Source organism: Neoarius graeffei, chromosome 16 (assembly GCF_027579695.1).
Source record: "Neoarius graeffei isolate fNeoGra1 chromosome 16, fNeoGra1.pri, whole genome shotgun sequence".
Lineage (NCBI taxonomy): Eukaryota > Metazoa > Chordata > Actinopteri > Siluriformes > Ariidae > Neoarius > Neoarius graeffei.
The window spans coordinates 13,032,810-13,051,149 of NC_083584.1; the positions used below are offsets into that span (position 1 = coordinate 13,032,810).

At 39.2% G+C, this 18,340-nt stretch overlaps 1 protein-coding gene across 2 annotated transcripts in view; it reads left to right on the forward strand.

The window, feature by feature from the left end:
- LOC132900433 (adhesion G protein-coupled receptor E1-like) overlaps positions 1-18,340 on the forward strand; it is a 40,429-nt gene that overhangs the window by 9,005 nt on the left and 13,084 nt on the right. The window contains exons 2-7 of one of the 2 annotated variants that reach the window (XM_060942526.1): positions 2,595-2,675; positions 3,116-3,268; positions 3,363-3,515; positions 4,852-5,001; positions 7,023-7,175; positions 10,110-13,142. In XM_060942526.1, coding sequence (XP_060798509.1) covers positions 2,595-2,675; positions 3,116-3,268; positions 3,363-3,515; positions 4,852-5,001; positions 7,023-7,175; positions 10,110-10,246 — 827 coding nt within the window. In that variant the 3' untranslated portion in view covers positions 10,247-13,142. Of the gene's footprint in view, positions 1-2,594; positions 2,676-3,115; positions 3,269-3,362; positions 3,516-4,851; positions 5,002-7,022; positions 7,176-10,109; positions 13,143-18,340 lie in introns of those variants that run through there. The other variant, XM_060942525.1, reaches the window with a different exon arrangement.

An 18,340-nucleotide genomic window follows, 5' to 3' on the forward strand; every position in this document is an offset into this window, starting at 1 on the left:
TGAAAAAAGGACAGATTCAGCAGCATACAAAATGTGGGGGCGTACAGGGTATACAGGCTAATCAGGGTTAGGATATATGAGAGTTTTTTTCTTTGTTGTTTGTTTTTTGTAAAGGCTTTACCCCGTTTAAAACAAAACAAAAAACAAACAAAGAAAAAAACTCTCATATATACTAACCCTGATTAACCTGTATACCCTGTACGCCCCCACATTTTGTATGCTGCTGAATCTGTCCTTTTTTCAGTAGCTTTGTATAAACAATAACCGCTAAATGTAATGCAATGTTATGTGAGGTGATCGCCGAGGCATTCTCATTGTGAAAAGTAAGTCACATGTACATGGACTGGCATTTAATGTTGTATTTGTTCCTTTCTATTTGTTTTTTGTCTGTTCATATTCTTTTTGGGGGAGTAAAGTCAGTTTAAAAATGCCGTTAAATGCATAGGCCTATAGGCCAAGTTTAATGACCTTGAGGTTATCAGAGGTCATATGTCGTTTTACAAATGAAAAATGAATTCAGCACCCAAACATTTAACAAACAAGGCCATTTGCTAACTTCATTAATCATTTTAGTACATTTCATTCCTTAGAAAGCTGAGAAACTGGGTTCAGCTGAGACGTTTACAGGCCCAAAGTTCAATGACATCTAGAGGTCAACAGAGGTCAGATAGAGCTCGGCATATTGCAGATTTGAATTCCGCACACCCAAATTGACAAAATAAGACTGTTTGCCGACTTTGTCTCAAAAATGCCTTTAACTCCTTAAATAAGCACTTTTTTGAATTTTGGTACCAGTCTATCAAGAAACAAGAAGCCTTTTTATTTATCACACATACACTCAAGCACAGACTTAAGCACAGTGAAATGTCTCCTCTGCATTTAACCAATCTGAAGCAGTGAACACACATGCACACACAAGTGAGCAATGAGCGCGCGCGCACACACACACACACACACACACACACACACACACACACACACAGAGCAGTGGGCAGCTATGCTACAGTGCCCGGGGAACAGTTGGGGGTTAGGTACCTTACTTAAGGGCACTTCAGCCCAACCCGTGACAGACTGGTGTGTAGTAGGAGGAGGGGAAAAATAGATGTAAAAACAGGAAAGAAAACTGTGGCACAGATTTGCAGGAGGATTATTCTGGTCATTTATTATCTCATCCGGCCGACAGACGATGAGTTTATGCCATCATGTGTCGTCCGTCCGGTGTCGTCTACATCTTATGAAAATTGCTTCTTCTCTCTCAATTCTTCACTGATTTGTATTCTTTTTGGCAGGAATGTAGGTCAGCCAGGGGTGCATATAGCTTCTACCCACATTTGTATAATTGCAATTAATAATGAAGATATGGAGTAATTAAACTATAACAAGCAGTTTCCACACAAATCACTTCTTCTCCGACTTTGATTCTTTCTGGCATGAAGGTAGGGGTACCTAGGGTGCATATAACTTCTACCCAGATTTGATTCATTACAATTATTATTAATGAAGTTATGGACTAATTAAGCCTGAATGAGCAGTTCAACAAAAATCGCTTCTTCTCGGGCAATTCCTTGCCATTTTGGATTCTTTCTGGCAAATAGGTCGGTATTCCTAGCGTGGATATCGCTTCTATATATTGCTTGTATATAGTGTATATAGCTCGCAACATTTATTGCACAAGGTGGCCCACTTTAGATCGTTCCTTCTGGACTAGATGGGGCCAGAATGAGCTACGCCGTCATTGACAGTCTCGTTTAAAAATACTTCCTCTGTTTTGGTATTTATAGTTGATTTTACTTTTATTTCATTATTTTGAAATTCTTTATTCTTTATTACATTAATTTATCATATATGTTGAGATATACATGTAGGAAAAGGGCTCTATAAAAAATTTGATATTATTATTATTATTATTATTATTAGTAGTAGTAGTAGTAGTAGGAGTAGGCTGCTACTACGGCACTACTACTACTACTACTACTACTAATAATAATAATAATCATCAGCTGCTTCATTAGGATGTGCAGAAATGCACATGGGCTGCGAGGCCCGCACCAGAAAGCACCAGACTTATTCTCCTTTCCTAATGAAGCACCTTGCACAGTAAGGTAAGACAAACGATGTTGTGCCCCCATCGTGTTGTCTCTCTGGACCTCCAGACCTGATGCCAAGTGGCACACAAAAGTGCCACAGACCTGATGGGGATGGAAGTTGCCCCACAGTGACCAATAACTTGCAGAGTAATGCCATCCTTTGGCCATTTGAGTGGCTCTTCCACATGCCATCTGGTGGTGCACCATTGACCCTGTTGGGTTCATCTGCCACATTGAACCAAAAAGCACCCTGCTGCCAGCGCCTCATTGGTGATATACTATTTAACCCACAGCTGGAACCCAGGCAGGTGCTACCACTCCCGGCCAGAGTGGACCTGGGAGCAATGGTGATTAAGGGGTAACTCCACTTTCCCCAATACTCAAGTCCTCCTGGATCCGAGACTCACCATTGGTTGCAGTTTAAAGTCATACCCAGGACGTAATAATAATAATAATAACACAGACACCCAGTTGTAAACTGAACTAAAGGTAAATCTTTTCCTGCAGGTCTTCTGTTCGCCGTACTGAACAATGCTGCTGGAAAAGAATGTCCTCCAGGATTTGAGGTTAACCATGAAGACTGTGTAGGTATGGACAAACCTTTAATATATATTCGAAGGATTTTTTAAATGCTCACTTTTCATCATAATTTCATCCATTCGTTTTTTTCCTAAACAGTTTTTACTTCTTTAAAACTGAGCTGATGTCATCTGTGTTATTTGTTACCTTTTAATTTTAGCACACAGAGTTTGTCCAGCAAACAGTAATGTGCTCAGCCACCCACGAGCTTTCATTAGATTCACTGATTTATTATCAGACCCACGTGAAATCAGACGAATCTCAACTGATTCATTATTTTTTTTTTAAATACACTCTTTGAAACTTACTTTCTATTCTGTATATTAGAAATAATACAGGAATAAATTACATTTTTGCTTCTGAAATTTCTAGGGATTTTTTTTGTCAGTTTCTTCATCCAACAATGAATGTATTTATTCTTCATATGTGATCTACTTCCTATAACACAGATGAGAATGAGTGTGACTATGCACCTCCAATATGTGATGAGAATGCAATTTGCTCCAACACAAATGGCAGCTACTACTGTCAGTGTGCAATGGGGTACCAGATAAACTCACGCAAAGTTAAATTCACTGCGGATGAAAGTGTAACCTGCAGAGGTCAGTGTGTCTATAATATTCACTGATTTGTTTCCTGTATTAACGGTGCACTAAGGATAAACCTGAACCTCAGATTCTGTCCTTTTTCTCTCAGACATTAATGAATGTAGAGAGAATAAAACCATCTGTGGCTCGAATGCTGACTGCAGTAACATCGCTGGTTCCTATTACTGCACGTGTCATTCTGGGTTTGTGGCCAGCAACGGAAAGGAGCAGTTTAATGCAAGCCAGAGTGTTACATGCAAAGGTGAGGGGGTGAATGAACTTGGAGGATAAAAGCAGCAAACAAGATGAGTGGTGTATGGTGTAAATTTATGATATGAAATGAAGATATTAAGTTCACTTTCATGTCTAACCAATCGACAGGAATCACTGTGACAGTTCGGCAAATATTTGTGAAAGACTTTTGTATACATTGCTTGACCAAAAAAAAGTCACCATTCGGATTTAAATAATACTTAAGAGCCTTTGATTGGATAATTACTGCAGTGATTAATGTGTTTCAGCTGGCAACAATTCTTTTAACCCGTACTGATGCAGTGAGTAGCTTCTCATTTCTTAAACAGACATGTCGGAAGACAGATTCCGTAGTCGTGGAAAAGATGTTCCGGTGTTTCAGAAGGTCAAATTATTGACCTGTAGCAAGTAAAGGAAATAACTAAGGAGATTTTCTGAAATGACTGGAATTGTGTTAAGAGCTGTAACCCATTATTAACATCTGGAAGGATAGTGGTGAACCATCAGCTTCACAGAAGAAATGTGGTCGGAAAAAAAATCTTTACTGACCAAGATCAGAGATCACTTCAAGACTTGAAGTCAAATTGTTTAAAAAAAAAAAAAGACAGTAAACCTCACAACTATGTTTTATTGTGAAAGAGCATTTCCACACTTACAATGCGACAAAAACTCACAGAACTGGGAATAAAGAGCTGTGTGACCATAAGAAAACCACTTGTTAGTGAGGCTAATCCAAAGAAAAGGCTCCAGTTTGCTAGGGAACATAAAGATTGGGCTCTGGAGCAATGGAAAAAGGCCATGTGGTCTGATGAGTCCAGACTTTCTCGATACCAGAGCGATGGGCGTGTCAGGGTAAGAAGGGAAATGCATGAAGCGATGTACCCATCATGTATAGTGTCCACTGTACAAGCCTCTGGAGGCAGTGTGAAGATCTGGGATTGCTTCAGTTGGTCTGGTCGAGGCTTAGCAACGTTATAGGGCAATAAAATGAAGTCAGCTGACGACCTGAATGTACTGAATGACCAGGTTATCACCACATTGATGGATTTTCCTTCCCTGATGGCATGAGCATAAAATTGGGGTTGAAACTGTGAAAGAGCATGAGGAAACAGATGTTTTTACAGATTATTTTATTTAAAATACAGTAGCAGCCATGTGAACTATTACCCTTTACCACACAACAGTTTATACAACAACCAAGTGCATTTATTTTGTAATTTAGCACTAATTTTTCTGCAAATGCTTCATGGAATATGGAGATTATTATTATATAAAACTATGATGTCTTTACCAATTTTTGGCTAATAATCCTGAAACTTCTCTCAAACATCTACTCTTGTTTCCAGACACCGATGAGTGCGAGAACAACAACATCTGTGGTGTTAATGCTCAGTGCACCAACACCTTTGGCTCATATTACTGCATGTGTAATCCAGGTTTTGTGAACAGCAAAGGATGGGAAAAATTTAATGCAAGCCATGAACTTACATGCAATGGTGAGGTGCTGTGTGTTCATTGTTCTGCTTTGATTCTGCTCTATGATTGGTTTAAATGTATAGGGATTCTATAGAGTTTTATTTTACTCCAATATTTCTTTAAAACATGTGCAGATGTGATAATGCCTGTACCTGCAAACTACCTGAAAACCAAATATGTAGTGAGAATGCACTTTGCAGCAACATAGGTGTTCAACAAATCAGTGTGTAACTGGGCACGAGATGAAATCTCGCAAAGTTAACCTTCATCCTACCAGCCAATTTTACATACACAAACTACCAGGCGGGGTCCGTATGGACCCCAGGAGGGAATACCTTGAAATCAATGCAGTAAGAACCAATTCAATGCAGCAAACAGACATAACTTTATTGAAGAACAAAATCCACTACTGCTGAATATCAATGATGTATTATAAATGCAATAACATTGCAATAATATTGCAATAACTAGCATACACGTAGCAAATTATAGCGCCACAAAAAAAAAAAAATGGCATTATATACATGATTTTTGCAGCTCATGCAGCTGTAAAACATTCTGGATTACAACTTGGGTCTTTTCTTACAGAATTTAAAACAAAAAAGTAATTGTAAAATAATTTAGGGCTTTTGTTTTGCAGCCTGTGCTTATTGCAGCAGTGGGGTCCACGCGGACCCCAAGAAGGAATGCCTTGCAAGTTTTATATTAAGGCAAAACTGAATACAGCAATCATTGGTAGTTTGATTATGGAACATGTTACTATACTTCCCATCTTCTCTGAGGTATTATAAAAAAGTTTGGTCAGTAGCTTGTCTGGCTTCACGTGTGGCTTTGTCATCAAACCGGAGGAATTTCAAAATGTCAGTAAACCTTCCCCTGGACATCGTAGCTATGAACAGTGGTCTTCCTTCAGTTTCCGACCATAAAGCTGCCACTAGTTCTTTGCTGGATTTTTGAACCCCTGCTAGTATCTAAAGACCCAGGAAGGCTTTCATCTCAAGATCATTGAGGAGCTTCCATTCTCCTCTTTGATTCTCTTGGTGTGCTTCATTCCATTCTTGAATCCATCTTCTGGCATACCTGTTTGTCTCACGAACTACAATATCAATCTCAGGCGTCATATACAAAAGAAAGGCCTCTTCAATACTTGCACATTCAGCTTCATTAGTGACACCAGGTCGGTTCCTAATGATGTCTTGAGCCTGTCGACGTCCACCTGGAGGAGGTGCCTGTTGCCATACAGTCCCATTTCTTCCTTGTAGTACACCTTGCTGGTTATTCTGTTGGTCTTGATCCAATGGATGAGCAACTTGAGCAGGTTCATCACCTAGATGTTCCCCTTCAGCATCCCCTTGTGGCTGGGCTTGTCCCCTACCTTGTCCTTGCTTTCTACCACGGCCACTACCGCGGCCTCTACCATGCCCTTGGCCTCTTCCAGGGCCTCTGTTTGGAGCAGCTGCAGCATCATGGTTCCCTATTTCTTCTGGATTTTGATCAATGGGTCTGTTTTCATCTGCATGTACTTGCTGCTGAACTACTGTACTACTTCAGTGTCACTTAGATCTGAGGCTTCAGAGATGTGATCTGCCTCGGATCCCGATAAGTCACTAAATTCACTGTCCTCAGAGTCATTGTTTATGCTCAATCTGCCTTAAGGCCTCTGCTGCTGTATATCTAGCTTGTCTTTGTCTATTAACCATTATGAATCTGAAACAACCAAAAAGAAATTAAAATTTAGTGTTATTCAATTATAAAATGAAAGACAAATTTTACTCTGGGATCCGGTTGGACCCCAGTAATAAATTAATTATACCTTCACAATGCAAAAAGCTGATCTTCCGGTGCTTTAGTGTTTTAATTAAGACAAATTCCGACAAATTCATAAAACGGTGAGGCAGTATGTCATTTTTAAAATGACAAACAAATATATAGGTGTGGGGTCCAGATGGACCCCACTTGGTAGGATGAACAGATTTGTTTCCTGTATTAACAATGCACTAAGGATAAACCTGAACCTTAGCTTCTGTTCTTTTTCTCTCAGACATTAATGAATGTAGAGAGAACAAAACCATCTGTGGCTCAAATGCTGACTGCAGTAACATCGCTGGTTCCTATTACTGCACATGTCATTCTGGGTTTGTAGCCAGCAACGGACAGGAGCAGTTTAATGCAAGCCAGAGTGTTACATGCAAAGGTGAGGGGGTGAATGAACTTGGGGGATAAAAGCAGCAAACAGTATGACTCCTTTGTGTATTTTTCTGATAGACTCATGAACGTAGTATTGTCTTGACTAATCTGGTAGTAAACCATCAGGATGCTCTTTAGAGCTGCATCTAGTGTATTAAACATCACTGCTTCAATCAGTATACACTACATTAGCTTAGATCTAAGGAAAAAAAAAATCTTGTCAACTTGCTTTCAGGAAAATAATCAACGATGCAGTAGTGTGATGAAGCAGCATTACTGTTACCAACTCAGTCTTATTATTCTTGCCAACAATCACAACTTTGTATTAAATAACATTGTATATTTTATCCATTTATAGTTACATTTAATACTGTTGAACATCTGCAAAACACGTTACTGTTATTGCTTACACTATAGCAGTTGCAGACAATCATGCTTTGACCAGCCTCTCATTTTTCTCTCTAAATTAACAAGAGGAGAAAATGCAAAACTCGTCTCTCCTGAAGTCTTTACCATGTCAGAAAACGTAATGTTACAGCTGTTACAAAACCACTGACACTGGACACAGCCCACTTACTAAAACCTGTGACTTGCAGCTGCACTACTGTCAGAGAAAATTAAAGATTGGAAAAAAAAAAAAAAGACACCTTCTGACCAATCAGAATTGAGAATTCAACAGTCCTGTAGTTGATTTGAAAACAAAAACACCAACCACTTCAAAATAGATGTGTTAAACAACTTGGAACATGACACCAATGGTGCCAGACCACCCAATTTTTATGTGAGCAAAAGTATAGGAACAGATAGCCAGTAAAGTTTACTTAAAGTAAATAATTATACATACAGGACACATTTTCAATGGAATAAAAACGTGTTCTATTCCCTTCTAGTGGGAATCATTCATGGTTTGATAGCATGCAATATTGTTAGCGCATCACTTATCCTATGTGTATTACGTCACTCTACCCAATGGAGAAGGAGCGTTGAATATGGTTTACAATATTGCATGGTTGTCAAGACATGTCACACGTCAGAGCTGACGTGAATATTCAATGAGAGAGTTTCCTGCTGCGCATGCACAGAAGCATTTCTTGGGTTGCTGATGGTGCCCACAGTAAACTATCACAGTGAACTGAAAATTCTATAAAATACGTATTACATGTAAAACTTCAGTGCTAGCAAGCGTATTGGATATTGGTAAGTAACCCTCCAGTTCTTAACTTTTTGTAAAATCTATAATTGTTCCATTGAATGTGTATATAATGGATTTTTCTGCCCAAGCGAGCAACTGTGACAATTTGTAAACAAACATGGCCACCAGGTTTACTTTGTTAAATATGGAAGATTGAGAATTTTGAAAGAGAAAGACACGTTGAACACCTGAAAGGAATGTATTATAATAATAATAATAATGGCGGCATGGTGTAGTGGTTTGTGCTGTCGTCTCACAGCAAGAAGGTCCGGGTTCGAGCCCTGTGGCCAGCGAGGGCCTCTCTGTGTGGAGTTTGCATGTTCTCCCCGTGTCGGTTTCCTCCGGGTGCTCCGGTTTTCCCCACAGTCCAAAGACATGCAGGTTAGGTTAACTGGTGACTCTAAATTGACCGTAGGTGTGAATGGTTGTCTGTGTCTATGTCAGCCCTGTGATGACCTGGTGACTTGTCCAGGGTGTACCCCGCCTTTCGCCCGTAGTCAGCTGGGATAGGCTCCAGCTTGCCTGCGACCCTGTAGAACAGGATAAAACAGCTACAGATAATGAGATGAGAATATTGGCTGGCTTTTTTCGTGAAATTTTTTTTTATATATATATATATATATATATATATATATATATATATATATATATATATTCCATTGAGCTAGCATGATATTGAACCCTTCTTCGACTCATTCAGTATCATGCTAGCTCAATGGAATACATCTGATATACCCAGGGCTTTGAACCGGTTCAAGGAACGAAAACCGGGAACTTTCTATTTCACATGGAACAGAAACGAAACCAGAAACTTAATTTATGTTCCAGAACAGAAATGCTTATTAAAAATAATGGTAACCGGTTAATACCGGTTTTTATTTCGTTCCTCAAAGTTTCCATAGCCTACAAAATAAAAAAAAAAGTCATTCTTCTCCTGTGCAAGTTTCTATGACCCGCTGGGGTTCACTTCCTGTGTGACGTTCGCTGACTGAATGGAGAGAGCGGGAGGGTGGACTACTATCACGTCTCCATTACTGAGTGTTTGAGCAAAGAAGAGCCTGAACGTTGCAACCTCCCTATTGGCTGTTTGTAAAAATGTATCAGTTGTTGCCCTTCCCACAGGAATCATCACGGGCTCGAGAGACGAGACCTGACGAGTTAGTTCGTTGGTAGCAGAACAAAATGTCTGGACGCAAATCGGGTTTTCAGAAAAGGAAAGAAAATAAACAGAGGGTCGAAAATACAAAAAAGGAGGCAGAAAATGCAAAACGAGTTTTAAGGTAGGACAAATGGTTACTTTTCTGAGGCAGCCCACCGTGGCTGCCCGCAGGCTTATTTATTATAGCCCATTTAGATAAAATAGTTGATCTAAAATGTTTATAGTTATAGTTATGGGATGGTTGTCCTGATTTAGACTGGCTTTTGGGGGGGGGGGGGGTTGCGCGATGTTGCACTCGGGTCCAGATTAGGGCAGAACCGGCCCTGGCTACATTTCAGGTGTAGTTTGTTTTATGTATGCATGTACTTGCATAGATGTGTACTTGGTCTTCCAATCAGCTGGGCAAGATGGCGAACTAAGCACACACTTCACTCCGAACACGGAGTGATTCATGCCCCGAACCTAAGCAAAACAAGTCCCTCTAGTTACGGAAATTAGACCCACTGAGCTTTAAGGTTTAGCCCATCATATTTTTTTCCTCTTTTATCCTATTTGCTGTCATTCTGACCATGGAAATCACGTCTGAGAAGACCGAGGCGGCAGGTGCCTCAGCACTAGCCCTGCACGACTACTGCGGCAACGTGACTGCACCTGTGGAAGACATGGAGTCTGCAGCCACGAAGAACTCCCGTCCTTTACCCGAGACAACAACCAAGCCTGCAGTTGACGCGAAGAAAATGAAAATACGTGAGTCCACAGTTGATACTGAAACCGAGGTATCCAATGCTACCATACTGGCTGCAGTAAACAACCTCTATGCCATGCTAAAAGAAATGAACTTGCAACTGAAAGAAAACACCACAATGATATCAGAAGTAACTAAAAGTGTTGAATTTAATGCTAAAGAAATCGAAATATGCAAAGCAGAAAACGTTGCTGTTCAAAAACAGATTACAAATTTGGCAAAAGAAAACGCCGACCTCCGAGAGAGGGTTTTGGAGTTGGCACATTATAAGTGTCGTTGGAATCTGAAACTACGCGGGCTAAAGGAAAAGGACAACGAAGACACTCGTGAACAGGTGTCCCACATCATCATGCAGATCATTCCAAAATGGAAGGAAAAAATCAACTGTGTCATCGACTCGGTGCACCGCTTGGGCCAAAAGCAGAACAAAAACAGGCACATCATACAATTCACAATGCGACACTTCAGGGATGAGCTGTGGCACCTCTCAAAAGGCTCTGCAGTGTGCTCGAAGCTCAGCATCGCGTTCGCTGAACACCTTCTCCCGGAGGACAAGGAGGCGAGAGAGGCTGTGTGGCCAAAGATCAAGGCAGCAAGAGAAGCTGGTCAGCGAGCCTACTACAAAGGTCCGATTGGCTACCTAAACGGGAGTGCCATTGAGGTCACCGAAGTTGGTAACGTATAGAGGGACATGTTTAAATTGACCACTTGTAAGGGGTTCAGTTCATTTTTGCCTAGGAACCTACAGGCGAGGTTTATTCCTGTTACTCCCTGAAATTTTCTTCAAAGTTCAGAGTTTCACTCTCTCTCTTTAGTACTGTTCTGTTCTTTTTTTTCCGTCCAATTAATGTTTTCTATCAAAGAAGATCAAGTTAATTTCTTTTAATGCAAGGGGACTAAGAGACAGTGTCAAAAGAAAAGCTGTCTTTCTTTTTTGTAAAAATAAGAAATCACACATTGTTTTACTACAAGAGACTCACTCTATAAAGACTGATGAAAAATTCTGGTCCAACCAATGGGGAGATAAAATAATTTTTGGACATGGTACCAATCGCTCTGCTGGTACAGCTATCCTCCTGCACAACTTCCCTGGGAAAATTCTCACCACCAGAAAAGGCTCAGATGGACACTGGATCTTTTGTGTTTTGTCTATCGAACATTCCTTTATTATTTTGGGAAACATCTATGGTCACAACAACTTAACACAAAACAAGGAACTACTCTCTGATATCAACGATATTAAGGAACTGAAACTTACTTACCCAACAGACAATGTACTGCTGGGGGGGTGACTAACATGGTATGTAATGAATGGTTAGATCGCTGTCCCACCAAATTTGTTAACCACCATTATAATCCTCAGCTGTATAATTTCTGCAACCTTCACAATTTGATCGATCCTTGGCGTATCTCTAAGATCAAAAAGACTTTTCTTGGTTTAAGCCAGACGGGTCAAGCAGATCCAGAATTGATTTCTGGCTCATCTCTGACTGCTTAAAAGATCTTGTTAGTGATTGCTCAATCTCTGCTGCTCCTCTATCAGACCATTGTCTCATAAGTTTACTATTGAAACCTTCCAACACTGCCAAACGCAATAGGGGTTACTGGAAATTCAATGCTGATCTTTTGAATTCTGAAGTATTTTGCACGGGGATAAGGAGTATTATCAAAGACATCTCTGAGGATGATAGCTTTTCTTTTACATCAAAATGGGAATATATCAAATTCAAGATAAGAAACTTCTCTATATCATTCAGCAAACAACTAAAACACTCCACTCAGCTAGTGGAGAACGAACTGTTAAGGGAAATTTATCTATGCTGCAACAAACCCACTATCTCTGATTCTGACAAAAGGAAACTACTTAACTTGCAAACTAAACTTGATGACTTCTACACCAAAAGCGCCAAAGGGGCTTATATCAGATCAAGAGCTAAATGGATAGAGGAAGGGGAGAGGAACTCTGCTTATTTTTGCAGGTTAGAAAGGGCATGACAAGAAAAAAAACAATTTAGAAACATTAATAAATTGCACTGAATGTTCTGACCCCAAAACTATAGCAAAAGAGGTCTTCACCTTCTTTAACTCATTATACTCAAGCAATTTTTCACCAGAGGCAGCCGACACTTTGACAAAATAAAAGAATACATCCCACTTATCTCGGAAGATTTCAAATTAAGTTGCGATGCACCTCTATCACGTGAAGAATTAGAAAAGGCTATGCAATGTTTAATACCAGACCGTTCACCAGGTTCAGACGGCCTCACAGCAAACTTCTACAAACACTTCTGGGAGGATATCAAACACATTGTTTTATACTCTGAATGAAGTTATTGTTAACTTGTCACTCCCACACACCATGAAACAAGGTGTAATAGTACTTATTCCCAAACCTGGTAAAGATGGAAAATACCTTGAAAACTGGCGACCAATTACCCTGCTTAACAACGACTATAAATTATTAACACATCTCGAACAGACTAAAAAATGGTCTTCACCAAATAATCAGTGAAACACAATCGGGGTTTATGAAAGGCAGACCAATACACAACAATGTACGTCTAGTATTAGACCTACTAGAATATAACAACTACCTACAGGATGATGGTTTTATTCTCTTCCTTGATTTCTATAAAGCATTTGACACAGTCGAACACTCATTTTTCAGGCTCTTAAAAGATGTGGGTTTGGAGATTTTTTCAGGAACATAATCAGATGCATCTACCATGACACTAACAGTTCTGTTTCTCTTTCAAAAGGTACATCCCCCCGTTTCGCTATCAGAAGAGGTATAAAACAAGGGTGCCCCATCTCACCTTATCTGTTCCTAATTGCAGCAGAAATGCTTTCCATCCTAATTAAAAACTCAGAAATTGAACACATTAATGTTTTCAATACTAAACTTCAAATAAGCCAGCTAACCGACACCACTTTATTCCTGAGAAACCCTGAACAAGTCCCAAAAGCCATAGACTAAAATTTTCAAATGCTTCAGGTTTACACTTAAACCTTAACAAATGTGAACTTCTAGCTATACACAACTCCCTCCTCTCATCGGTTTATGGCATTCCCATCAAATCCTCAGTTAAATATCTAGGAGTGCATATTACAAAGGATGCAACTCTAAGTGATTCTCTTAACTTATGGAGCAAATTAGAAGAATGTAAATCTAGATTGGATAGGTGGTTAAATAGGGACTTATCTCTATTAGGAATCTACATAACCAAAATGGAAAGTATTTCTAGATGTATTTACCCTGCTAGTTCTCTATCCTTTTCTGACAAAGTAATTAAAACCATAAATAAATTAAATTTTGACTATATTTGGAGAAGGAAAGTCCACTATCTAAGAAAGGCATCCATGGTAAAAAGTTATGAAGATGGTGGACTGCAGGCAGTTGACTTTGATTGCATCAACGGCACATTAAAAATAAAGTGGCTAAGATCATTCCTTGTTAACAACAGTTTTTGGTATTGTGTCCCTAGGGAAATTTTTAGAAAACTTGGTGGTATTCTTTTTCTCTTGCACTGTGATTTCATCCCAAAGAAGTTGCCTTTAAAACTATCCTCTTTCCATTCTCAAGTCCTCCTCTACTGGAACCTTCTGTACAAACACAACTTCACTCCACACAACACGCCTATCTGGAACTGCAGATATATTCTTCACAAAAACAAATCAATATATTTTAGCAAATGGATGGAGAGAGACATGTGGTCGATAATGCACCTGCTAGATGAGGATGGCAGTGTCTTATCATTTGATAACTTCTGTTTAAAACACGGCTTTCAATGTGATCGACAACAATACAACAGGCTCATGAAATGTATCCCTCCTGCCTTTTTATTAATGGCCAAAAACTCAAAACAATTCACTTCTGCCCCTAGCCTTCCTAGTGCCTTAAGAGTAGGTGAGGACGACTTCATAAACAAAGATATACCTAACCAAGTAATCCGAGGATTGTTCACTTCTTATCTCTTTCCTTATCACCAATATAAAAACTTTAATCCTAAAAATATTGATTCACACACTATCAAAAAACTACGCACTCTCACTTTAAACCTACCTATCCCTCCCAAGACAAAGGAACTCCACTTTAAAATATTTAATGACATATATCCCTCAGGGGAGCTTATTAACTACAGATTTAATATAGAGCTGAAGAATTGCATATTTTGTTGTGAAAATGTTGAAACTACAGATCATTTATTTTTCTTATGTTTATACAGTAACACCTTTTGGGACGATGTATGTGACTGGCTCTGTGAAAACATTCCTACCGTTCCTTTTTTAAACTTGAATCTACTCAAATACACTGTAAACCCGAATAAGTTGAGTTTACTTAAAAAAAAATTGAGGAAAGTGGTTGCCTTAAAAAAAAATAAGTAATTATTAATGATTGAATTGAGTACCTTAAACTTACCAGAAGATTGTAAGTTTAAGGTACTCAATTCAATCATTAATAATTATTTTTTTTTAAGGCAACCACTTTCCTCAATTTTTTTAAGTAAACTCAACTTATTCGGGTTTACAGTGTATGGGTGTATACACAGACAAAAACAGAGCTTTTAATAAATGTGGTGATGTGTTTAGGAAAATATTATATTCACAAATGCAAATGCATAAAGACAAGCCCCATTTTCCCTTCCTTTAAAAACGAGTTATGTTTGTACAGTAAATCCGTCAGATATTTAAAAACTAAGAGGAGTAACGAACTTGTATCAATAGACAGCTTCAATTTGTTATAATGTACCCCCCCTCCATTACTTTCTTTCGAGTGTCTTTTTTCCTTTCTTTCATCATTATTTTTTTTCCTCTTGTTTTATAATTTCTTGATGTGTACTATGTGTGCTATGTTCCTACAAGGTTCTGTAAAAAAAAAGACATACATTTGCCTTAATGCTCTGTAAACCTTTGAAACTTCCAATAAAAAAAAGAAAAAAACGAAACAAAAAAAACCTTGGTCTTCCAATATGGCGCCTAACAAAATCTCGCGGCGCGGTGACGTTATGCAGTAGCCCTCTATAGGGCCTGACTAGCCTTTGGTAACACACTAAAAGAATTCTTTCATTTTTGGCACTTTGTTTGTGTAGATGGGAAGACATACTGAGAATCCAAATCGCCAACATTTGAAATAATTGTTTTGAATTATTTCTTGTCTTATTTAATGAAGGCTGTAATAGAATTAGCCTACATTTGGCTTAAGCTGGATGAGACAGAGACATAATTTTATAGCCATTTGTTAAACAGCTGACAGGGAACGTAATTAACCGTTCCGGGAATGAAATTTTTTTTGTTCTAACCGGTTCAGGAATGTCCATTTAATGGTGGAACCCAAAACCGGAAACGTTAAAATTCCGTTTCTGTTCGGAACGAACCAATAGGAAAAAAAATTCTGGTTCAAAGCCCTGGATATAATCACACAAAAAGCCAGCCAATTTTATTTACATTTGTTTATATTTAAGATTACACTGTGTGCACAATTATTAGGCAAGTGAGTACTCTGACCCTACCATTATTTCTAGGCATGTTTTCCAACCGCAAGCTAGATACACTTGAATGCTAATTGGATTTAAGCATTCTCAGGTGGTATTTATTTGTGTAATGAGGGAGGGTGTGACCTAAAGTCATTAATACCCTATATTAAGGTGTGCATAATTATTAGGCAGCTTCTTTATCTCAGGCAAAATGGGCCAAAGAAAAGAGATTTAACAGACACTGAAAAGACAAATTATAAAATGCCTATCAGAGGGATGCAGCACACTTGAAATAGCTAAGCTATAGAAATGTGAGCACAGAACAATCAAACATTTTGTTGCAAATAGTCAACAGGGTTGCAAAAAATGTGTGGAGAAGAAAAGACACAAATTAACTGCAAAAGACTTGAGAAGGATTAAACATGAAGCTACCAGGAACCCATTATCCTCCAGTGCCACAATATTCTAGAACTGCAACCGACCTGGAGTGTCCAGAAGGACAAGGTGTTCGGTGCTCAGAGACATGGCCAAGGTAAGGAAGGCTGAAACACGACCACCACTAAACAAGACTCACAAGTTGAAATGTCAAGATTGGGCCAAGAAATATCTGAAGACAGATTTTCCAAAGGTTTTATGGACGGATGAAATGAGAGTGACTCTGGATAGACCAGATGGATGGGCCCATAGCTGGATAACTAATGGACACAGGGCACTTTGACTCAGACACCAGCAAGGTGGTGGAGGGGTAATGGCATGGGCTGCTATTATTAAGGATGAGCTAGTTTGACCATTTCAGGTTGAAGATGGACTTATCAACTCCCAAACCTACTGCCAGTTTCTAAAAGATACATTCTTCAAGCAGTGGTATGGGAAGTAGTCTGCATCATTCAAGAAGGCCATGATTGTTATGCAGAACAATGCACCATCACATGCACCCAAGTACTCCACTGCTTGGCGAGCCCACAAAGGCCTTAAAGATGACAAAGTAATGACATGGCCCCCTTCCTCACCTGACTTAAACCCTATTGAGTACATGTGGCCCCTTCTTAAGCATGAGATTTACAGCGAGGGAAGACAATACACCACTCTGAATAGCATTTGGGAGGCCATGGTTGCTCCTGCACAAAAAGTTGTCAACAAATCAAAAAACTAACAGACTGGATGGAAGGCTCATGGCAGTTATTGAAAAGGGTGGCTATATTGGTCACTGAATATTTTTGAAATGCTAGAAGTGTTTATTTGTTAATTGAGTTGTTTGTTACACTGAAAGTTAAAATAAACAAGTGAGATGGGAAACTTTAAGCTTTTCATTTAGTTGCCTAATAATTCTGCACACTTGTATATTCCCCTGAGAAGGCCTAAACTCCCCTTTCCTTTGTTAATCATTCTGGTTTTAGGTTTATTAACAATTTGGATTGACAGAGCACTGTATTTGTTCAACGATAAAATTTATCAGGAATACAACTTGCCTAATAATTGTGCACACAGTGTATAGATGGAAGTATATATTTGACATTGTATTCATATATTTTTTATAGCTAGTGTCCCCAGTTAGTAGGCTACTTGTGGCCAGCTACAAGTTTGACATGTTAATAAAGTTGTTGAATGATTGAATATGTAACGGCAGGCTCATTTACCATCACATAATGAGGGAGATGACAACAAAAGTTAGCTAAGAAATTTATTTAAACAAACCATGTCTAGGGATAAAATACAGGAGTGAGGTTATGCGTGAGTGGATACAAATAAAGGGGTCAGTATATAAGATTGTGTTCAAAATAAAGAATGAGGCATAAGGAAAAAGAATAAGAGCTGAAGCCAGAGAGAGAACAAGCAGGTAGTGCCAGTCAAGACAGAGAGAAAGAGCCTAGTGAGGCTATAGGCACCAGCCCCTTTATAGCCCCAGCTGACATTACAGGTGTACCTAATTAGATAATCAGGTACCAGGACCCAGCCCTGCCTGTGCACTGACAGTGTTGGGCCTGAAGGGGGCATAGCTGGGCATAACACCTCCCCTCACTAAAAAGAGGTTTGCCCTAGTAAACCTCAAACTCCAGTCATCAGGCCAACTACCCCTTACCAGAATCCATCACCAAAACAGCAACTTGTAGATCCTGGGCCCTAGGACTACAAAAGTAAAGTGAACAAGACAAAAAAAAAAAAAAAAACCACCAATGCTATATTAATGGAGAAAAATGCACACATTAGGCTCTAGATAGCACATCTGCTACAACATTATCCTTTCCCCTAATATGTAAAATTTTAAGTGGATATTGCTGTAAAATCAAACTAACACATAACGCGTTGGTTTTGATTACGCATATGGTCAATGAACACTAGGGGATTGTGATCCGTATATACCTCAATGGGTCTCGAGGATGAGCCTAAATAAACTTCAAAATGCTGAACAGCTAGAATTAAGGCCAGCGCTTCCCTCTCTACAGTGGAGTACACCTGTTGATGTCGGTTAAACTTTTTACTGAAGTACCCCTCTGGGTGTTCAACGCCATCAGAACCCAGCTGTAACAGCACAGCCCCACTCTCACTGGTGTCAACAGCAACACTAAGCGGGCAATCAAAATTTGGGGCCAAAAGCACCGGA